Below are 21,731 nucleotides of genomic sequence, written 5' to 3'. Positions count from 1 at the left end.
TCCGAAGTCTTTCCGGTCATCCTCCCGCAGAGTTTCCCTAGGGACAGCGCTACCGGGTTGGGCAACCATATGTCCGGTCCGGGTATGAAACCTGTCCCATGATAGAAGGCTCCTATGGGATTAAATCCCCTCTATTTGGTGGGGGTGACCTCCTTCGACTCCGGGGGGCATTTTCATGCCCGTCACCCTCTTCCGTTCCCGAAAGGAGAGGTTTGTTACCTCATTTCCGGTAACCCCGCCACCCCCACCCGGTGCATCATGGGAGTTGTAGTTTTTTAAGGCGCACGGCCGGAAGTGAGCCCTTGGAGGCCCGGATGCGGCGGGAGCGAAAGAAGGAGCGGGGCGGGGACGATGGCGGCTCTGAGGCCCGATGAGGAGCTGGGGCTGCGGGCGACTGAGATGGAAGAAGAGGAGGGGATGGTGAGGTTCCTACAGCCCAACTTCCGGTCCCCAGGCACCCCACTTCCGGTCCCTCCCAAAATAGGCCCGTGGTAGGGAACCGCCTCTTGATGTCCAAATTGGCCCTCACTTGTCATCTACCGCCCCCCCGACCCCGCAACGTGCTGGGGGGCGGGTCTGGGCCTGGGCAGGGTTTGCAAGTGACCCCCTTAAGTGCTGTGTGAAATGTGGGAGCCTGAGGCTTCTGTGACCTTTGACCCTGACCCCAGTGACTCCAGGCCCTTGCTTGCATCACCCTGACCTCTGACCCCAACGCGCCCCCTTGCCTGTTCATGTGACCCCTGATCCTCGTAACCTCTGACCCCCCCGAACCTCCTCCCCTCCCCCCTCTGGTGCCCCTAATGCCCCTGACCTCTGCCCCTCCCCCTGCTCTGTTCCCTCTCTCTGCGCCCCCCACCCCTGACTCAGCTGCCAAGGGCCCCACGTTGACCCTGCCCCGTGGCTGGCCTGGTCGTGGGGCTGCAGCACCTGGTGGCCGTGTGTCACGAACTTCGAGGGATGTGATCTTTCCCCTCTATTCGACACTGGCGAGGCCTCACCTGGAGTACTGTGTCCAGTTTTGGGCCCCACACTACAAGAAGGATGTGGAAAAATTGGAAAGAGTCCAGCGGAGGGCAACAAAAATGATGAGGGGACTGGAACACATGACTTATGAGGAGAGGCTGAGGGAACTGGGATTGTTTAGTCTGCGGAGGAGAAGAATGAGGGGGGATTTGATAGCTGCTTTCAACTACCTGAAAGGGGGTTCCAAAGAGGATGGCTCTAGACTGTTCTCAGTGGTAGCAGATGGCAGAACAAGGAGTAATGGTCTCAAGTTGCAGTGGGGAACGTTTTGGTTGGATATTAGGAAAAACTTTTTCACTAGGAGGGTGGTGAAGCGCTGGAGTGGGTTACCTAGGGAGGTGGTGGAATCGCCTTCTTTAGAGGTTTTCAAGGTCAGGCTTGACAAAGCCTTTGAGCAGGGGGTTGGACTGGATGACCTCCTGAGGTCCCTTCCAACCCTGATATTATATGATTCTATGATTCCTAAACACAGAGCGATGTTCGCGACCTTCGCTGAGTGCTGACCACGTTCCCTCTAATTTTTCCCACCCATGTGCGGAATTAATTTTGTTATGTGCACCGATACATAATCACCCCCATATTGGTACTCATAACAAAATTCATGTGGTGGGGTTGGGGCCGAGGGGTTCGGCGTGTGGGAGGGGCTCAGGGCTGGGGCCGAGGGTAGGGTGCGGGGGGCGTGAGGGCTCTGGCTGGGGGTGTGGGCTGTGGTGTGCGGCCGTGGATGAGGGTTTTGGGGTGCAGGCTGCCCCAGGGCTATGGTGGGGAGAGAGGACTCCTTCCAGCTCTCTCTCTCCTCAGCAGCACCTAGGCTGGGCAAGGAGAGGCGCCTCTTCCCACCACGGCAGCTCTGGGGTTGGGGCCACAGGATAGGTACCCCGGCCCCGGTAGGGCCAGGCCAAGGCTTGGAGAGGGGTGCCGCAGCAGGTCCGGGCCGCAGCAGAGTTGGGGCTAGGGGAGGGATGCCCCGTCCGTGGTAGGTCCACGAGTGGGTTCCCTGAGCGCCTGCACGGCACTGAATAGGCTGCTGTGTGGCCACGCAGCTTACAGGGAACTTAGGCGCTGACCCTTGCCAGTGCTATGTATCCTGTGTCTCCACGTTAGCCATGATCTTTCACCCCCTGTGGTGCCCCCAACACCCCATAACCTCTGATTCTCCTATCCCCATCCATCCACCCTTGCTCCATATCCCCTGAACCCACCTTCAGCTGTCATCTTTGACCCCACACTGCCCCCCATGACCCTGGGACCTCCTGTTTCATGGGTGATAGAACCCCACTGACCCCTTTTTGTGCCCCACACCCCATAGGTTCCAAGTCCCATTCCATGCCCCCGTAGTCTTTTATCTCTGCAGTGAACTCTATGTTTGTGCTCCCTTCTTGACCCCCACTTGTCCCTCTGTTCCTAGCCCACCCCCACCCCCCGTAACCCTGCGCTCTATTCCCTGAACCTCTATAGTGCTTACACCCCCCAGCCTCTGGCCTGTTTTGCCTGCTTACTAGGTGTACCTCCAAGATCCCTTCCCCAGAGCCTGCTGGAGCTCACTGCTCCCCCACAGCCCCCCGTAACTGCCTGCCCTGCACTCCCTAGGGCCGTGGAGAGGAGCAGTCGCTGCAGCTGAACCTGGGGGACCTGGACCTCACCTCCGATGAGTTCATCCTGGACGAAGTGGACAGTAAGTGCGGGGGGGCCTTACCCCTACACAGCAACCAATGGGGGGCAGACAGTGATCTGGAAAAGTGGGGGAGGGCTGTGGGATGGGGGAGACCAGGAGTAGTTTGGGTGGATGGAGGGAGGTGGGGGAGCACTGTGGGGGGTGGGAATGCAGGGAGGTGGGGGTACTGTGGGGAGGTGGGTTTGGGGGACGACTGTTATTGGGTACTGACCCAGTCTCCCCTCCCTCAGTTCACATCCAAGCCAACCTGGAGGACTCCCTGGTTCAGGAGGCGCTGAAGACGGTAAGTTGCCCCCCTCCTTCCTCTCCTGGGGCAGGGGCCCAGCTGAACCCCCCCAGCCCAGGTGACTCTCCCCTCTCTCCCCAGGGCGTGGATCTGCGGCAGTACTCCAAGCAGGTGGAACTGGAGCTGCAGCACATTGAGCACGCCTCCATCAGGGACTGTATCCTGCCCCATGGAGTCCCCCCTAGGGGCCCACTCTCCGGGCACAGTGTGGGTGGGGGCCGATGGGGGGAGGGGCCCGGAGGAGGTCTCCGTGTCAGGGGGAGGTCCTTGCACCCTGGCTGAACCGCTTTATATCCTGGGGTGTCTCCCTCCACACCAGCAGAGAGGGGTGTTAAGGGGCAAACCCTTCCCTAGGAGAAAGAGGAAAATGGCCCCTACCCAGGGCCTCTCACGTGCATTCCCCCCGCTGCCTGGCTGGCTGGGCCCCCCGTCCCCCCTGCCTATTTCCTTAGCAGCCTGCCTGCCCTACAGACATCAAGGAGAGCAAGAACATCACCTCCCTGCACAACCAGATCACCGCCTGTGACGCCATCCTGGAGGTGAGCCCCTGACCTCCCTGGGAAACCCCCAGCCCCTGGGGCGCCACCCTCCAGCCCCCCACCCGTAGGTCCCTGCCTGTGTTAACATCCTGGAGGTGAGACCTGGAACCCCATGGGAAACCCCCACAACCTCTTGATGCCCCCAAACTCTCCCCACTCCGCAGAACACTGTCTGCAGCCCTGACCCCCAGCCCCAGCAGCCCTGCCTGGGGTGTCTCCCAGCCCCTGCACCTCCTTGCCAGGGAGGGGGGTGTCCATATCTCTGACTGTTCCCCTCCCCCCGCCCCCAGCGCATGGAGCAGATGCTGAGCTCCTTCCAGTGTGACCTGAGCAGCATCAGCTGCGAGATCCAGACGCTGCAGGAGCAGTCGGTGGCCATGAACCTGCGGCTCAAGAACCGCCAGGCCGTGCGCAGCCAGCTCAGCCAGCTGGTGGACGAGCTCGTGGTGCCAGCTGCTATGATCAGGTGGAGGGATGGGCTGGGGGTTGGCTGCTGCGGTCAGGTGTGGGCTGGGAGGTGTGGGGAGGGCACTGTGGGGGGACAGGTTGCAGGGAGATGGGGGAAGGTGCTGGTGGGTAGGGGGGCTTGGGGTGCTGGCCACCACCTCTGGGGGGGGACTGTCTCCTGGGCTGGATGCACAGGCTGTGAGGTGTGACCCTGGGATGCCTTTGTCCCTGTCCCGTCCCCCCAGCACCATCCTGGAGGCCCCGGTGACCGAGCAGGACTTCCTGGAGCAGCTGCATGAGCTGAACAACAAGATGAACTACGTGAAGGAGCAGGCCTTCCGCGAGACCATGGCCTGCACCGACGTGCACCACGTGCTGGACCGGCTGAAGGTCAAGGTGAGCCTTGCCCCAGGAGACCAAGCTCAGCCCCTCCCCCAGAGCTGGTCACACGGGTGTCGCAGGATGGAGGTGCGGGGGGTGTGGAGCTGAGGGGGGTGGGGAGGCACTGGGAGGAAGGGGAGGGTGTCCGTGTGGGCTCAGCCTGCGCTGTGGTCCATGATCTGCTCCCCCTCAACCCCCTGCAGGCTGTGACCAAGATCCGGGAGTTCGTCCTACAGAAAGTCTACTCCTTCCGCAAACCCATGACCAACTACCAGATCCCCCAGAATGCCCTGCTCAAGTACAGGTCAGCCATGGGTTGGGGGTGGGGGTGTTAAACGGGAATCTCCCAGAATGCTGTGCTCCAGTACAGGTCAGCCATGGGTGGGGGTGGGGGTGTTAAACGGGAATCTCCTAGAATGTCCTGCTCCAGTACAGGTCTACCCATGGGAGTGGGGACTGGAGAGTACGGGGATCTCCCAGAATTCCCTGCTCCGCTACAAGTTAGCCAGCGGGCAGCTGGGGCTATGGAGCTCTCCCAGAATGCCCTGCACTAGTGGCGGGCAGTTCCCCAGGCTGACGCCCCTTGGCAGGTTCTTCTACCAGTTCCTGCTAGGGAACGAGCGGTCGGTGGCGCAGGAGCTGCGGGAGCAGTACGTGGAGACCATGAGCAAGATCTATCTGTCCTACTTCAAATCCTACACCAGCCGCCTCATGAAGATCCAGGTGAGGGGAGCCCGGGGAGAGTGGGGCAGCCCTCGGGGTGGTGGTGCAGGGAGCCCCATGGGGCAGGCGTGTGGGGGTGGGGATTCCCACACACCGTGCCCTGGTTCCCCCCCATGTGAATGACGGGGTGGGGATGGGGGAACCCACCCTAACCCCCGCCGTCTGTCCTGCAGTACTGGGGGGAGGGGCTGAGGACCCCACACTGACCCCCGCCGCGTCGGTCTGTCTGTCCTGCAGTACGAGGAGGTGGCGGAGAAGGACGACCTGATGGGAGTGGAGGACACGGCCAAGAAAGATATCCTGGCTCCCTGTGCCTGGACAACCGCATTCCCCAGCACCCTGCAGGGCAGGGAAAGGGTGTGGGGCTGTGGGGTGAGGGGGCTGGCTGGGAAGGCAACGGGGGGCGGGGGGGGGGGTTGGCCGGGCCACATCTCCCGCTCTTTCCCTTGACACCCTCCGCCACGGTTTTTCTCAAAGCCATCGCTGAAGAACCGCAACACAATCTTCACGCTGGGGAACCGGGGCAGTGTGATCGGGGGGGCCGAGCTGGAGGGGCCCATCATTGTGCCTCACGCCGCCCAGAAGAGCGATGTCCGCGTGAGCAAGTGGGGTCCTGGGGGCTGAGACCCTGGCTGGGGTCAGGCTGTGGGAGTGGGGAAGGAGATGGGGAGGTGGGGGACAGGAGGCTTGGCCTGGCTGGGGTGGAGGAGAGGGAGGCTGTGACCTCTTAGGGCCAGTGGATCAGGCGGGTCACTGGGGAAGCAGGTTGGGTGGGGGGCTGGGTGTGTGTCCCTCCCCCCCCAACGGCAGTACCCCTTCGAGTTGCTGTTCGCCTGCCAGAGGGGTTGAGGGGGGCTGTGTCCTCCCCCTGAGCGAACACCCTCCCCCCCCGGCAGTACCCCTTCGAGTCGCTCTTCCGCAGCCAGCACTACGCTCTGCTGGACAACAGCTGCCGCGAGTATCTCTTCCTCTGCGACTTCTTCCTGGTGACGGGGCCCAGCGCCCAGGAGCTCTTCAACGCCGTCATGGGCAAGACGCTGGCCATGTTCCTGGTGAGCCTGGGGAGGGTGGGGTGGCTCGGTGGGGGGCGATGCTGGGGTGTTGCTGCAGGGAGTGGGCGGGAGATGGCGGCTGTTGGGGGCTCTCAGCCCCTTTGACCCCGTGTCTGTGCCCCCCAGAAACACATGGACGCGTACGTGTGTGACTGCTACGACAGCATTGCCATCTTCCTCTGCATCCACATCGTCCTGCGCTTCCGAGCCATCACGGCCAAGCGCAACGTCCCCGCCATCGACAAGTGAGTGTGGGCCCGCCCTGCTCTGCCGCCGGGTGAGAGCCCCGGGGTCCTGGCTCCCAGCCCCCTGCTCTGACCCACTGCACCCCACTACCTGCTCGGAGCTGGGAGAGAGCCCCGGGGTCCTGGATCCCAGCCCCCTGCTCTGACCCACTGCACTCCACTACCCGCTCGGAGCTGGGAGAGAGCCCCGGGGTCCTGGCTCCCAGCCCCCTGCTCTGACCCGCTGCACCCCACTACCTGCTCGGAGCTGGGAGAGAGCCCTAGAGTCCTGGTTCCCAGCTCCCCCGCTCTACACCACTAGACCTCACTCCCTTCCCAGAGCTGGGGATAGAACCCAGGAGTCCCGGGTCCCAGCCCCCTGCTCTGACCGCTGGGCCCCACTGCCCACACGGTGCCGGGAGAGAGCCCTGGGGTCCTGGCTCCCAGCCCCCTGCTCTGACCTGCTGCACCCCACTACCCGCTCGGAGCTGGGAGAGAGCCCTAGAGTCCTGGTTCCCAGCTCCCCCTCTCTATACCACTAGACCTCACTCCCTTCCCAGAGCTGGGAATAGAACCCAGGAGTCCCGGGTCCCAGCTCCCTGCTTTGACCGCTGGGCCCCACTGCCCACTCAGAGCCAGGAGAGAACCCAGGCGAGCCGCTCCCCCTCCAGGTACTGGGACACGCTGCTGGAGATCCTGTGGCCGCGGTTCGAGTACATCCTGGAGCTGAACATCCAGAGCATCCAGAACACAGACCCCCAGAAACTGGGCTTCCTGGACACACGCCCCCACTACGTAGGGGGGATGGGCACGGGGTGGGGGGGTCCGTGCAGGGAGGAGGGGTGGTGGGGATGGGGAGCTCACCCTGGGAACAGTGGGTAGTGTTGATGGGAGGGGCTTGAGGGGGCTTTGCAGGGTGTGGGGAGTTAGTGGGCGCTCATATGGGGCGAGGGGGGCTAGGGCTGTCGGGGAAGTGGGGGGACTGGCCTAGGGCAGGGTGAGTAGTTTGCAGGGGGTTGGGGTGTCGGGTGGAGATCAGGGAACGCCGGGGGAGGAGCGTCTGGGGGTCCCTGGGAACCCTGCTGTGCCCTCAGGCCCCTGTGTCCCCCCAGATCACGCGGCGCTATGCGGAGTTCTCCTCTGCCATTGTCAGCATCAACCAGACCTTCCCCAACGAGCGAACCCACACACTGCTGGGGCAGTTGCAGGTACGGAGGGCCCTGCCCTGCTGGGGGCGGGCTGCAGGTCTGGGAGGGAGACACAGCACAGTGGGGGCGCAGTGGATACCAGGGTGGGCCCTGTGCTGCCAGAGAGCTATGGGTACCATGGGGAGGGAGATACAGCCCAGGAGAACCAGGAGTCCTGCGGCCGGGGGGAAGCTGGAGTCCCTCGGGCCCATGGTGGTGGGGCCCACCCAGCCAGGGGACCCAGGAGTCCTGGGGTCCCTTGGGCACTGGGGTCACTGGCTCGGCCCCTCAGCCCCCGCTCTGCCCCAGGTGGAGGTGGAGAACTTCGTGCTGCGGGTGGCGGCTGAGTTCTCATCGCGCAAGGAGCAGCTCATCTTCCTCATCAACAACTACGACATGATGCTGAGCGTCCTCATGGTAACAGCCCCCTATGTGCTCCCCCAAGAGCCAGCCTGTACCCCCTGCCCTGGGGAACCGGCGCCCCCTAGAGGAGACAGGCCCCGCGTCCCATTCCCCACCCCTCTGAGCCTGCCAGTCCCTGCCCTGGGGCTGGATGGGAGCTGACGCCCCCAGAGGGGAAAGTCCCTGTGTCCCATTCTCTGCCCCCCTGAGCCTGCCAGTCTGTGCCCTTGGGCCGGATGGGAGCCGGTGCCCCCTAGAGGGGACAGACTCCATGTCCCATTCGAACCTCCCCCAGCCATTTATCCCCCTGCCCTGGGGCCAGCTCAGGGCCAGCGCCCCATAGAGGGGAGAGGCCCCGTGTCCCTTTCCCTGCCTCCCCCCCATCGAGCCAGGCAGCCCCCCCACCTTGGTGCTGATGGCCCTGCGGTGACAGGTCACACACGCCCCCGCTTGGTGCTGACTGCCCTGGGGTGACAGGTCACACCCTCTACCCTGTTCCCTGCCGCCCCCCCCACCCCGGCTTGGTGCTGACGGCCCTGGAGTGACAGGTCACACCCCCTGCCCCATTCCCTCCCCAGGAGCGGGCAGTGGAGGAAAGCAAGGAGGTGGAGGGCTTCCAGCAGCTGCTTTCAGCCCGGTCCCAGGTGAGTTCCCACGCGCCATGCAACTAGGGCCAGAGCGTGGGCTGTGGGTCCAGGCAGGGGGCACTGACCTGGGGGGTGGGGATCTGGAACAGACGGGGGTGGAGGGCAACGGGGGGGCTCTGGAACAGACAAGGGGCACGGTGAGGAATCCGCTGAGCCCGAGCTCCGTCCTGGGGTCACGATTGTCCCTTCTGGCCTTGGAATCGAAGAATGCGTCATGTGGCCTTTTGGGGGGGAGGGGGTGGAGTGGGTGTGGGGGAAGGGGTCTAACCACCTGGTGCTACCCTAAGGCCCCCCCCATGGGGTCTTCCCACCCAGCGGAAACCTTCCTAGGGAGCCCTGATCCCGGCCTGGGACCCTGGGGTAGCAGATGAGTGGGGGGGGCAAGGTGCTGTGCTGGGCGTAGGGGGCAGTGCAGGGGTGGGAGGATGGGGGGGCAGGGCTGATGCTGGGATGGGGGTGGGAGTGTGGGGAGGGTGAGGGGGCAGTGCCGGCGCTGACTCTCTCCCTTCCTCCCCCCAGGAGTTCATCGAGGAGATCCTGTCGCCCCCGTTTGGGGGGATGATCGCCTTCGTCAAGGAGTCGGAGTCACTCATTGAGAAGGGGCAGCTCGACCGGCTGCGTGGGGAGGAGGGTGAGACAAAGGGACCCCCCTGCCCCCTACATGACGAGGGTGACAGACAGGGACCCCGTTCCTACCCCCGTGTCTCCACCCCCCCACTGGCTACAGCAGGAGGGGAGCTGCAAGGGTCCCTCAGCTGACAGTGTGAGCCTGTCCCTGGTGCTGGGTTCTCTATAATTGGGTTCCCCAGACTGGGGGGTGGTTCTAGGCTCCGCCCCCACCCCGGTGGCGCTGACCCCCCCCGTCTCTCCCCAGCCCGGGTGACCCAGCTGGTGCGCGGATTCTCTACCACGTGGAAGGCCTCGGTGGAATTGCTGAGCCAGGACGTCATGAGATCCTTCAGCAACTTCAAAAACGGGACCAGCATCATCCAGGTGAGACGGGCAGTGAATCACAGAGCCAGGAGGCTGGCAGGGACCCCCAGAGGCCACCGAGTCCAGCCCCCTGTGCTGAGGCCGGGCCAAGTAAAGCCAGCCTAGCACCGCCCGCCCTGGGGAGCTTGTCCAACCTGGCCTGAAAAACCTCCAGGGATGAGGATTCCCGGGTGTGGGGGCTGGCCTGGGGTCCCAGCCTCCCCCAGCGCCTGGTCCAGGGCTTTGCTGCCCGGGGAGTTAGAAAATGTTTCCTCATCTCCAGCCAGACTCACCCGTGCTGCAGAGTGAGCCCCTTGCTCTGTGTCCTGCCTCCTAGGGACCCCCATCCTTTCTAGAAGAGCCCGGGGCAGAGCTGAAGGCTGCTCTCAGCCCCACCTCAGGACTAAACGAGCCAGGTGTTTTTAACCTGATCTCACAGGTCTGCTTCCCTAAGCCTTTGTCACTTGTGGTGTTCTCCTCTGGCCTCTCCCATTTGTCCCCAGCTCTCTTAAACTGCGGGGCCCACAGCTGGACACACAGCTGGACACACACTCCAGCTCCGGCCGAGCGGGACAGTTGTCACACAACACCCCTGTTAACGCAGCCCAGCGTGACATCAGCCTTTTCCACAGCGGCATCACGGGGCTGGTTCACACTCTGTGTGATGCACTGTAACCCCAGCTCCTTCTCAGCGGTGCACTCCCCAGCCAGCTAGGCCCTAGACTGGAGCTGTGTGTTTCAGTTCTTCTGCCCCAGTAACTTACTTTGCACTTTATTGAATTCAGACCAGTTCTCCGCTGTGTCCGGGTTGTTTTGAAGTCTAACCCTGCCCTCCACAGTGCTGGCAACCCCCCCACCTCAGCCAGGGGTCAGCTGCAGATTTTATAAGCAGCGTCTCGGCTCCATTCTCTAAGCCATTAATAAAACTATTGACTAGGACAGGAGCCAGGACCGACCCCGGCAGCACCCTGAGATACGCCCTCCCAGTCTGACGGCACCTGCCAATACCTAGTGTGCGGACAGGCTCCCTGCTCTGTCACTTCATGTAGCCCCCACATCCCTTGTTTGCTGAGGAGACTGGCCTGGGGGGCTGTGGCTAAAGCCCAGCTTTCTCCCCGGACCCCTGGCAGAGACGGACGTGAGGGGGGCTGGGATGTTATTTAGAATCCTGTTACCCTGCATCTGCTCACCCAGTGAGGGGCTAATCACTTGGCCCAGCAGCTGTACGGGTATTGCCCTTACGTATGGGGGGGATGTCTGCCTGAGAGCCAGCTCCCGCCAGGTGGTGGGGGCTGGAGTGCAGGGGAGGAGGGGGCACCGAGGTCCGGCAGGTGTTAAGGAGGGGGGAGGTGCCACTGTCCGGCAGGGAGAGCCCTGGGGGGGGATGGACATGGGGGGGGGCGGACATGGGGGGGGCGGACATGGGGGGAGCTCTGACTCCCGCACTCTCTCTCCCCTGCAGGGGGCACTGACCCAGCTGATCCAGTACTATCACCGCTTCCACAAGGTGCTGGCACAGCCCCCCCTGCGCGCCCTGCCGGCCCGCGCCGAGCTCATCAACATCCACCACCTCATGGTGGAGCTGAAGAAACACAAGCCCAACTTCTAGGAGAGGGGAACCTGCACGAGCCCCCCTCCAACCCTGCCCCTGGCATGGGTGGATCGGCGCAGCCCCCTTCCCCGTGGGCCAGCCCCCTGCCCAATGCACTGTGGGGAGTGGAAGATTCTTTGCCCCATGGAGCCCTGCCCCATGCTGCTATAACCCCCTGGGACCAGTCCAACCCCAGCACTCCCCACCAACCTGTGGGGCCCCTATGGTTGGGGGGTGGCTCTAGGCTGCACCCCTCTCTGCCCTGCAGGGGCTCCCCACAAGGGAAGGGGAAGGTGAGGGACCTGCAGGTGGGTGTCGGGGGGGGCTCTCTTCTCCCCTCCAGATTGCTTGTGTGTGTGTATATCTGGCTTTGAACAGTGACAATAAACTCCCTGCTACTCACTAGCTTGTTTGGGACCCCTGGCACGTGATGGGGGAGGGGCAGAACAGCAGGGAGGACCCTCCCCCACCCTAGCACAGGGAGGGGCGATGGGGTGGGACTCAGGACCTGCGGCTGGTACCTGGCTCAGATACAGGTGCTCCAGCTGCCTAGACTCCCCCAGCTCAGACCAGTGTGTCCAGTTCATCCAGTACCTCCCCTCCCACTCCAGCCTGTAACCCCTCCCCAACCCAAGGGGGAGCCAGGACTCTTGGGTGCTCTCCCAGCTCTGGAAGGGGAGTAGGGTCTGGTGGGCTAGAGCAGGATGGGGCCTGGGAACCAGGACTCCTGGGTCCTCTCCCTAGCTCTGGGGGGGGGAGTGGGGGCTGGTTGGTTAGAGCAGTGGGGGCTGGGAGCCCAGTTCTGTGAAGATAGGGCCGAGGCTCCTCCACCTTCCCCCCCAAACCCCAAGAGACTCAGACGCTGATGCTTCAAAGACCCAAATTGCTTAATGAGCCACGAACAGCAGAACCACTGTGAAAAGCCCCCAAAGCGAATCCCCCCCCACAGCATGGGGGGAAGCAGCAGGCGTCCCTGTGCAGGGGGGACAAAGCAGAATCTAAGGGGTGCCCCTTAGGGGCAGGCGTCTGTCCTGGGAGCAGTACCCCATCCTTGGGGGGATGTTTCCAGCTTTTGGGGGGCCCTGCCTGGGCCCCCAGCCCTGCTGGCTCCAGCGGCTGTACACGGGGGCGCAGCAGCAAGGCGATCGCTGGGCTGAGTTCCATGGGGGGACGGGCCAGTTCTGGTCAGAGGGGCCCCCCTACTTCTGCTCCTTGGTGGGGGCATAGTACAGCTCCAGGGGCTTGGTGACCTTCCAGAACTTCTCGTTCACCAGCTCCAGGGTGAGGGAGCCATTCAGAGTCTGCGGGGAGATGGGGTTAGTGGGGGGGGGGGAAGAGCGCCCCCTGCTGCCCCCGCCCCCCACAGAACAGCCCCCTACTGCGGCAATGGGGCCAGTCCTGACTGCCAGGGGAGAGCACCCCCTGCTGCCCCCGCCCCCAAGTGCTTCAATGGGGCCAGCCCTGACTGCCAGGGGAGAGCGCCCCCTGCTGACCCCCGACCCGCAGCACAGGCCCCTAGCACTGCCCTAGGGCCAGCGTTGCCTCCCAGCCCCCGTACCGTGAAGGGCCCCCCGGAGGTGGTGATGTAGATCGTGTACTGCTTCTCGCTCACATCCTCCAGGCCGGGGGCCTCGGGGCCAGGGGCTGGCGCCTCCTCCAGTGCGATGCGCAGGGCCAAGTACTTGGAGAGGTGGTCCACCGTGGCATTAGCCGTCGTCTTTACGTACCTGCCGGGCACAGGGCAGGGTGAGGGGGACTGCCTGGACTGCGGGGGGGAAGTATGGGTGCTGGGGGGGGGGGGTATGAGTGCTGGGGGGACAGACACAGGGGCAGGTCACTTTGGAGGCTGCGCTTGGGAGAGGCGCAATGGGGCGGGAGCGGGCGGGCACATGTGACAATGGGGTGCTGGACTCTTGGGGTCCCCAGGCTCTCCCCTCTACTGCAGCTGGCTCAGGGGGGATCGTGGAATACAGGGGCCCCAGAGGCTGCTCTCACCTGGTCTGGGAGAACTCCCACTTCCTCCCAGCACGGGGAGCAGCCTGGGTTCTAGGAGGGGGACCCTGGGGCTCGGGGAATGGAGGGATGCTCAAGGGGCTGCTCTCACCTGGTCTGGGAGTATTCCCCCTTCTCCACCAGCACGGGGTGGGGGCGGAAGACGAGTTCGATCTCGCTGCTGCCCGGCTCGACGCCCGGCTCGGGGGTCCCGCAGCCCCCCCCGTCATGCGAGGTCTCAGGGTCGGGGTCGGGCTCAGGCCCCGAGTCGTCGGAGGCGCGCGAGCGCTTGCGGCTGGGGCCGGCCTCGGGGTGACTGGGGGCTGAGGCGTTGCTCAGGTGGGAGCGGCTGTCGCAGTTGTCCTCCCCCCCGCTGAACGTGGTGTTGTCGGACTCCTGGTGCAGCTTCCGCACCCGCTGCGCCCTGGGGTGGGGAGAAGCAGAGCGGGGTTATTGGGGGGAGGGGCAGCGGAGGGGGGTTATCTGGGGGAGGGGGAGCGGAGGGAGAGCGGCTGGAGGGGGGAAAACAGTAGGAAACTCCCTGCAAGACCTGTGGGAAATGCCAAACTGAGCCAATAGACGCAGCACTCGCTTTGGGCCGGACCCCTCAGCCGGCCCCAGCCCCCCAGAGCAGGGCGTTGAGAGCAGTGCTAACGGGTGGGATTTAGGGAGGGTGGGGAGGGTCCCGAGGGACGGGCGGGGGGGCAGGGGCACGGCTATAGCGACACCCTGGTTCCTCTGCACACAGAAACTGTGGTAAAAACCCAGGAAATTCCCTGCCAACAACAGTGTGAAATGCGGCCGTGATCCTGGGGAGACCCCTGCTCGCGCCTCCAGGACGCCTCGGTCCTGCCCCCCCACCTGTGCATGGCCTGCATGCGGAGCCCCTCCTCGATGCTGCTGCTGAGCGCCTGCTGGTTGTGGAGCCGGCTGAGCTTGGCCAGCACCCGGTCCTGGTGCGCCTCGTACTCATCCCGGCTCGGGTAGATCTTGGAGATGAGGGCGTCGAAGTTGGGGTCGGGACGGAGCGAGCGCTTGGAGACCAGCTTCTTCCGGCAGGTGGGGCACTCCTTGTTCCTGCACCGAGGGGGGGGTTATCCCGGGCATGGGCCCCCCCAACCCGCCTGGCCCTACCAGAGCCAACCCCACCCAATACACCCCCAGCCATCCCTTCCCCGTCTGCTCCCCACAGCCACCCTCCACCCGATGCACCCCTCAGCAACGCCCTGATCCACCCGGCCCTTCCTTGTCTGCCCTCCATAGCCACCCCCCACCCGATGCACCTTCCAGCGACACCCCCGGAGCCATCCCCCACCCAATATACCCCCAAGTGACCCCCAACCCACCCGGCCCTTCCCTGTCTGCCCCCTGCAGCCACCCCCAACCCGATGCGCCCTCCAGCAACCCCCCGCGGCAGCCACCCTCCACCCAATACACCCCTCAGTGACCCCCCGACCCACCCAGCCATTCCCCAGCCACCCCCACCCAATTTGCCCTCCAGCGACCCCCCACAACCCCAGGTCTTCTCTGCCCTGCTCCCAGGCGGCCCCATCCCTTCCCCAAGACTCCCCCTTCGCTTCCACCCCTCCCCGCGGCCCCCCGTACCCGCTGCGCAGGGCGGTGACGATGCAGTCGGAGCAGAAGCGGTGCAGACACTCCTTGGTGGTCATGGTGTTCTTCAGCATGTCCAGGCAGATGGGGCACATCAGCTCACTGTGCAGGCTGCGCGGGGACACCGCGATCTCCGTGCTGTCCATGATGGCCTCCTGCCGGGGGGGGGTGGGTGGGTGGGTGTCAGAGCCCAGGCACCCACAGACCAGCCGCCCGCCCCCCGCTTAGAGCCTGGTCTCCCCATGCCCCCCCCTTCCAGCCTAGTGCCCCCACAGCCACTTCCAGCCTGGTCTCCCCCAGCCCCACCTCCCACTTTGGTGTCCCCCCAAGCCCAGCCCTGTGTCCTCACCCCCCTACCCCACCAAATCAGACCAATGGGTCCATCCAACCCCCCCCTCCAAGCCTGTTATCCCCACCCCATCCCGTCCCCCAACCCAGTCGCCCCTCGCCTCTCTCCCCCCCACATGTCTCACCTGGGGGGTCCGGTGCAGCTCATACAGACTCAGCTCCCAGGTCTTGCTGGCGCTCTGAGCATTGGCCGGGGTCGCCATGGTGGTGGGGGCTGAGGGGAGGGGAGCTGGGGGGGAGACAGATTAATGGGGAGCAACCAAAGCTGGGGTTACCTAGGAAGCCCCCCACATACACCGAGCCCCCCAAGGGCTGCCCCTTGAGCCTCCCACTCTTCCCCCATATCCCAGCCCCCAGGGTCCCCCGAGCCAGAACTGCCCCGCCTCAAGTCACAGGGCTTCCCCCCCATTCCCAGCCCCCCCCCCAGGGTCCCACCAGCTGCAGGGTCCCCCCCATCCCCAGCCACCCAGGGTCCCCCCAGCTGCAGGGTCCCCCCATCCCCAGCCCCCCAGGGTCTCCCCAGCTGCAGGGTCCCCCCATCCCCAGCCCCCCAGGGTCCCCCCAGCTGCAGGGTCCCCCCCATCCCCAGCCGCAGGGTCCCCCCATCCCCAGCCCCCCAGGGTCCCCCCAGCTGCAGGGTCCCCCCATTCCCAGCCCCCCCCAGGGTCCCCCCAGCTGCAGGGTCCCCCCATTCCCAGCCCCCCCAGGGTCCCCCCAGCTGCAGGGTCCCCCCCATCCCCAGCCCCCCCAGGGTCCCCCCAGCTGCAGGGTCCCCCCCCATCCCCAGCCCCCCCAGGGTCCCCCCAGCTGCAGGGTCCCCCCCATCCCCAGCCCCCCAGGGTCCCCCCAGCTGCAGGCTCCCCCCCATCCCCAGCCCCCCAGGGACCCCCAGCTGCAGGGTCCCCCCATCCCCAGCCCCCCCCAGGGTCCCCCCAGCTGCAGGCTCCCCCCCCTTCCCAGCCCCCCAGGTTCCCCCCAGCTGCAGGGTCCCCACCCCCAGGCCCAGCCCCCCAGGGTCCCCCCAGCTGCAGGGTCCCCCCCAGGCCCAGCCCCCCAGGTTCCCCCCAGCTGCAGGGTCCCCCCCAGGCCCAGCCCCCCAGGGTCCCCCCAGCTGCAGGGTCCCCCCATTCCCCGCCCCCCCCGGGTCCCCCCAGCTGCAGGGTCCCCCCATTCCCAGCCCCCCCAGGGTCCCCCCAGCTGCAGGGTCCCCCCCATCCCCAGCCCCCCCAGGGTCCCCCCAGCTGCAGGGTCCCCCCCATCCCCAGCCCCCCCAGGGTCCCCCCAGCTGCAGGGTCCCCCCCATCCCCAGCCCCCCAGGGTCCCCCCAGCTGCAGGCTCCCCCCCATCCCCAGCCCCCCAGGGACCCCCAGCTGCAGGGTCCCCCCATCCCCAGCCCCCCCCAGGGTCCCCCCCAGCTGCAGGCTCCCCCCCCTTCCCAGCCCCCCCAGGTTCCCCCCAGCTGCAGGGTCCCCACCCCCAGGCCCAGCCCCCCAGGGTCCCCCCAGCTGCAGGGTCCCCCCCAGGCCCAGCCCCCCAGGTTCCCCCCAGCTGCAGGGTCCCCCCCAGGCCCAGCCCCCCCCCTCACCGACTCTCCGAGTCCGAGACACAAACAACGTTTTTTTCCTCCTTCACTTTCGGGGGGGCGGGGCCTCCCCTCCACCAGATACGTCACTTCCTCCCCTCCCTCCCCGTGACGTCAGGCACTCCCCCTGCCCCCGCCGGTGATGTCACCCGCCCAGCCACTCCCCCTCCCGAAGCGGAACGGGGCGGGCGGGGATCCCGGGGAATCCCCCCCAATGGGATCCCCACGGCCCCTCCCCCAGAGAGAGCCCCCAGACCCTCTGGAGAGACCCCCTAGACAGAGACCCCCCAGCCCCCCTTAATGGGACCCCCCCAAATCCCCTGGAGAGACCCCCGAGACAGAGACCCCCCAGCCCCCCTTAATGGGACCCCCCCCAAATCCCCTGGAGAGACCCCCGAGACAGAGACCCCCAGCCCCCCTTAATGGGACCCCCATGGTGCCTCCCCCAGAGAGTCCCCTGCCCCCCCTGGAGAGACCCCCCCAGCCCCCCAACAGACCTTCCCCAATGCCCCCTCCCCCAGCCCTTCCCACAGGGAGGTCCTGGCCCCAACAGAGACCCCCGGACCCCTTTCCGAAGGGGTTTAACCACCCCCGTCCCTCCTTTCCCCCCCAGAGAGAGAGACCCTGCCCCCCGCAGACCCCTCACAGCAGGCAGAGCCCCTGAGCCTTGCTCCCCAAGGGGCTTAACCCCCGAGACCGGGACCCCCAGCCCCCCAAGACAGAGACCCCCAGAGTCTATTTGCCATAGCTGCGGGACCCTCCCCACACACTATTCTCCCCATGTGTGATTTACCTGCCATTACCCCCCCCAACACCTCCATCAGGGCGACTCCAGAACTTGGGAGCTGAGGGGGCTGCAGGTCAGGAGGGGGGGGCACTGGCAGCGCTGGGGTTGGATTTGAAGGGCACTGGGCGGGGTTGGGGTGGGGGCTCAGGCGTGCAGATGGGGTGAAAGCGGGTGGGAGGGCTGCCTGCCAGTGCCCCCTTCCTGCCCCATGTCTCACTCTCTTTCTCTCCCCCAGCCTCCTGGCCTGACCCCCCGCCATTCACCCCCCTGGGGACAGGGGCTCGGTGTTTGCTGGGGGGAGCCGAGTCGGGATGCTGGGGGAGGAAAGGGGGTGGGGGTGGGGCAAGGCATGGTTAAGAAGGGGGGGTGGGCGGGGAGTGGTGGCTGCTCCGGGTGCCTCTGCTGGGCCTTTGAATAGGGCTGGGACCACACAGGCTGCACCCCTCCCCTCGCCCCCCGCCCATTGTGCCCAGTGAAAGGGCCCAGAGGATTATGGGGCGGGAGCGGGGGTGGGGGAGTTAGCTCGAGTGTTGGAGTTGGGAGGGCTCACACCAGACACAGGCAGAGCCCCCACCCCCCTCTCCTCACTGCCCCCGCACCCCAACCCAGGGTCCCCCCTCCCCTCCCCTCTGCCCCTTGGCTCTGCTGTCAGGCCGGCAAACCCTGGAAATGGCCCCTTAATACTTGGGGGGGGCATTGTACCCTAAAAGCTGAGTCACCTGCATGCCCCCCACCTGTCAGCCAATCAGGGAGTGTCGCCTTCACACCGTTGGCCAATCAGGTCATGCCAAATCCATATCTCCCCACCTCTTGTCCAACCAGAATGGGTGTGGGGCGGGAGCTGGCAAGCACATTCAACCAATCGGGTTTGTGACCTTCCCCAGTAGCCAATCAGAGGGCACTGTCTATATTCCCTGCCACCTGTCAACCAATCAGGTGGCATCATCTGTATTTGCACCCCCACCTGTTGGCCAATCAGTTTTCACATGGTGAAGGTGGGGACGGATCATCCCCAGGTTATGGGTTCTCCCCTCAGCCACCTGCCAAGGTTGGCCACTGGTCTCCAGAGATAATGAGATGGGGGGTCAAAGGGCAGAGGTCATAGGGGCTGAAAAGTTTGGGGTTGATGGATGAGGGAGGTTGGGAGAGGAGAGTCGCCCACCACGCTCCACCCACCCCCAGGCTAGCCAGTCCCTCCCCTGGGGCCGGATCAGAGACAGCGTCCCCTAGAGGGGACAGGCCTCATGCCCCATTCCCTACCCCCCTGAGCCAGCCAGTCCCCGCCCTGGGGCCGGATCGGAGCCAGCGCCCCCCTAGAGAGGAAAGGCCTCACGCCCCATTCCCCCAGGCTGTGTGGGGTGCTGTGGGGGTCATCCCCCCCGTCTTCGCCAGGTGTCGATAGGAAACCCCGGCTCACGACGTCCACACTCAATTCTTGGGCGCAGACACAAGAATTGCGTTTGGACAATCAGGAGCCGGCATTCAGTGCAGGGTGCTGACAGAGTCGGGGGCTGGGGGATATGTGGGGGCAGCCACGGTGCAGGGAGGGGTGCGAATGACAGCATGAGGGGGACAATTCACACACGTCACCTCCAATGAGCAGCGAGACCAACACAAGACGGCAACATGCTGATAAGCATTTGGGCTAGAACAGGTGTGGACTGGGGTTCAGATCAGTGTGAAGTCACTATGCAAACATGTCAGCTCACACGTGTCACATGACACGTCTGAACTGGGCTGGAAACCCAGGGACTTGCATATGGGTTAGCTGTCATGCAAACACATTAATTCAGACACGCTATACAATCATACATGTAATCACACAAGATCACACACATGCATCACACACCATACACAAGCATATATGTGAACACACACACAGTGCCTGATGCAAACATACATGAACCCACAATAAATGAGTCTGATACAAAAGTGAACTCTGTCATCAATAGAATTGTCTAAACATGTGAATCTACACGTGCAAACAGGGCAATCACCACATGTGAATCTGGTCATGTGACCTCATATACATGAGTGGCTACAAATGCACATAAACCCGCACACTCACATGTGTGACCCCTGGCATGAACATGTGTCCATTTGAACATGGCAGTCATGAGCTGTTACGCAAACAGGTGTTAACGCACAGCTATACATGTGAGCTGTCATACGTGTAAACTCAAACATAGGAACTGACACATGGGATCTGGTCCAAACATGTGGAATCATGGGTCACATGTATGAACTCTGATGCAAACATTTGTTAACTCACATACGTGCCCTCTGATACATCCATGAACAAAAAAACAAACGTGACCTTGTGTGGCACAGACATGAAGTAAAAAATAACCATGAACCATGATGTAAACACATGTGAGCTCAGCACCCACATGAATGTGCATACATAAGCACAAACACACATGAACTCAAACATGCTCTTACATGTAGGAGCTCTTCAAACATGTGAGCTCATGTATGTGAGTTCACATATGCATGTGATGTAAACTGAACACAGCTGAGCTCACAGACATATGAACAAGGCTAATTAACACGCACAAACTCACATACATCATCTGGCACAACTGTGAGCTGCCATGCAAAGCCACATGACCTCCGACACACCCGAATTCACGAGCAGCACAGGGTCTGACATGAGTGCACACGGAATTGCACAAGCGTCAATGTGTCTTCACAAGAACTCGAATGCAGACATGCATGAACTCACAAATAAATGTGATCCAACATTGTCTGATCAGAAATAAACATCAATTCATATGTTCTTGTAAACACATATGAGCTCACTATTAAACATGGCGTCTGCTTCACACGTGATCTACACGTGGCTTCACCCAAGTGTGAGCTGTGATGTCAGTACATGTGATCCCACATACATGATCCTCTACACACATGAAATTACAAGGAAGTAAAGGTGAAGGTGCACACGTGCATGCATACACACGGCAGACACATGCCCTCCTGAACTCAATGACCCTTGTGACCTGGGTCCCACATATGAACCCAGATATCTTGTGAGCACACGTGGATAATCCCAGGAATTCACATGTGTGTGACCTCAGGAACGCACCCATTACCTCCTAACACACACACACACACACACACACTCAGGCAATTAACGAAAGAAGGGAACTCACCCTGTAGACCCCGATCCCTGGCACCCAGACACAGGACATGGACTGAGGGGGGAGTGTCTGAGACAGCCCAGCCCGGAGTAGTCCCTCGGGATGGTCCCAGGACAGGGTGGTCCCCAGGGATTCAGTCCTCCGCCCACCGAGGGCTGAGAGGTCCCACGGAGGATTCCCCCGGATAATGCATGTCACATGCTAGCACCTAGGACACCTTACAAGCTACACACTGACATGCAGAACCCCTCCATCCCACATGCCTGACACACACTAACACACCTCCAGCAACATGCCAACACACAGACGCTGTAAATCCTACCCACTAGGGAGCAGTGCACGTCACAACCCTCACGCTACACGCACGGACACGGACACTGCAAAGCTCTCAGGGTGTGACTCCTACACAATGACACAGGCGTGTACACACGCTTGACCACAGGGGACGCCTTGCAGCCCTCCCGATAACGCAGAGGACACCCGAAATCCGGCATGCTAACGAACACGCGAGCGCACACCCAGACACACAGGGACCCCCACCAGCCCTCACACCACCCCAGACCCACGGACACGCGTGCTGGCAGCCGGAATGCGCAGCCACTCACACCCACGGGACGCCCAGCACACGCAGGCTCCCACGCGTTATCCCAGCCAGCCCGGCTGTCACATGCGTGACACGCGCGTTAACACGCGGGACCCCCCCCACGGGGGGGACTGACACAACCCCAGGAGCTAACAGAAGTGACAGCCCCTCCAGCCCCCCCCCCCCCCAGCAACTCCCGCCTAGAAACAGGTGGGGAGAGACGGCTGGACAGACCTCCCCCAGCCCCCCGACTCCCACCCCCCAGGAGCTGGGGGGTGTTTCCCCATCAGACACAAAGCGGAAGGTTTTGGAAAGTCCCGGGCTGTCCGGCTTCTCCATCTGTCCCAGGCCAGCCGTGGAGGGGTGGGGGGGTTGACACCAGTTCCCCGCATTGGGGTCAGTGTGTGCTGGGGGGGGCCCCAAACTCCACCTGTCGCCTTCCTAAATTCCCCCTCATGGGGCGGGAGAAAAGGGGTTAATTTCTGCTCCCCTTCCTGCCCCACAAATCCCTCCCGATCCAGCCCCCTATTCCTTCCCTC

The 21,731-nt window shown here is 63.6% G+C and overlaps 2 protein-coding genes across 3 annotated transcripts; one reads left to right on the top strand and one right to left on the bottom strand.

Moving 5' to 3' along the window:
- The first annotated feature begins 145 nt into the window (after positions 1–145).
- Positions 146–11,551, top strand: VPS52 (VPS52 subunit of GARP complex). Of its 2 annotated transcripts, none has more exons than XM_037913923.2 (20): positions 146–420; positions 2,614–2,698; positions 2,929–2,981; positions 3,066–3,141; positions 3,456–3,523; positions 3,814–3,989; positions 4,216–4,366; positions 4,555–4,655; positions 4,942–5,074; positions 5,312–5,369; positions 5,538–5,671; positions 5,971–6,126; positions 6,253–6,371; positions 7,022–7,145; positions 7,463–7,558; positions 7,847–7,954; positions 8,518–8,583; positions 9,106–9,217; positions 9,461–9,579; positions 11,021–11,551. In XM_037913923.2, the coding sequence occupies exons 1-20, from the start codon at positions 352–354 to the stop codon at positions 11,165–11,167; spliced, it is 2,151 nt and encodes a 716-aa protein (XP_037769851.1). In that variant the 5' UTR covers positions 146–351; the 3' UTR covers positions 11,168–11,551. The 2 variants fall into 2 exon arrangements, with proteins under 2 accessions (XP_037769851.1, XP_043383867.1); XM_043527932.1 differs by having other exon boundaries at positions 268–420; positions 8,488–8,583.
- Positions 11,552–12,018: 467 nt separating this feature from the next.
- RING1 (ring finger protein 1) lies at positions 12,019–16,802 on the bottom strand. Its single transcript, XM_037913927.2, has 7 exons — positions 16,686–16,802; positions 15,226–15,329; positions 14,747–14,907; positions 14,003–14,218; positions 13,254–13,565; positions 12,708–12,876; positions 12,019–12,450 (listed from the first exon to the last, which is right to left on the bottom strand). Exons 2-7 carry the CDS (start codon positions 15,301–15,303, stop codon positions 12,349–12,351), a joined length of 1,038 nt encoding a protein of 345 aa, XP_037769855.1. The 5' UTR covers positions 15,304–15,329; positions 16,686–16,802; the 3' UTR covers positions 12,019–12,348.
- Positions 16,803–21,731: the final 4,929 nt, after the last annotated feature.

Source organism: Chelonia mydas, chromosome 14, assembly GCF_015237465.2.
Source record: "Chelonia mydas isolate rCheMyd1 chromosome 14, rCheMyd1.pri.v2, whole genome shotgun sequence".
In the NCBI taxonomy this organism is placed as follows: Eukaryota; Metazoa; Chordata; order Testudines; family Cheloniidae; genus Chelonia; species Chelonia mydas.
The sequence above is the reverse complement of the archived record's forward strand: the minus strand, read 5'-3'. Positions and strand labels throughout refer to the sequence as shown.

Excerpts from the sequence above, each read along its gene's own strand:
- VPS52 (XM_043527932.1), top strand. The coding sequence starts at position 352 with ATGGCGGCTCTGAGGCCCGATGAGGAGCTGGGGCTGCGGGCGACTGAG. Across the intron at positions 5,370-5,537 it reads GGAGGACACGGCCAAGAAAG|GGTTTTTCTCAAAGCCATCG; the intron begins ATATCCTGGCTC and ends ACCCTCCGCCAC. Across the intron at positions 7,955-8,487 it reads TGATGCTGAGCGTCCTCATG|GTCACACCCCCTGCCCCATT; the intron begins GTAACAGCCCCC and ends CTGGAGTGACAG.
- RING1 (XM_037913927.2), bottom strand. The coding sequence starts at position 15,303 with ATGGCGACCCCGGCCAATGCTCAGAGCGCCAGCAAGACCTGGGAGCTG. Across the intron at positions 14,908-15,225 it reads AGCTGCACCGGACCCCCCAG|GAGGCCATCATGGACAGCAC; the intron begins GTGAGACATGTG and ends CCCCCCCGGCAG. Across the intron at positions 12,451-12,707 it reads CCTCCGGGGGGCCCTTCACG|ACTCTGAATGGCTCCCTCAC; the intron begins GTACGGGGGCTG and ends ATCTCCCCGCAG.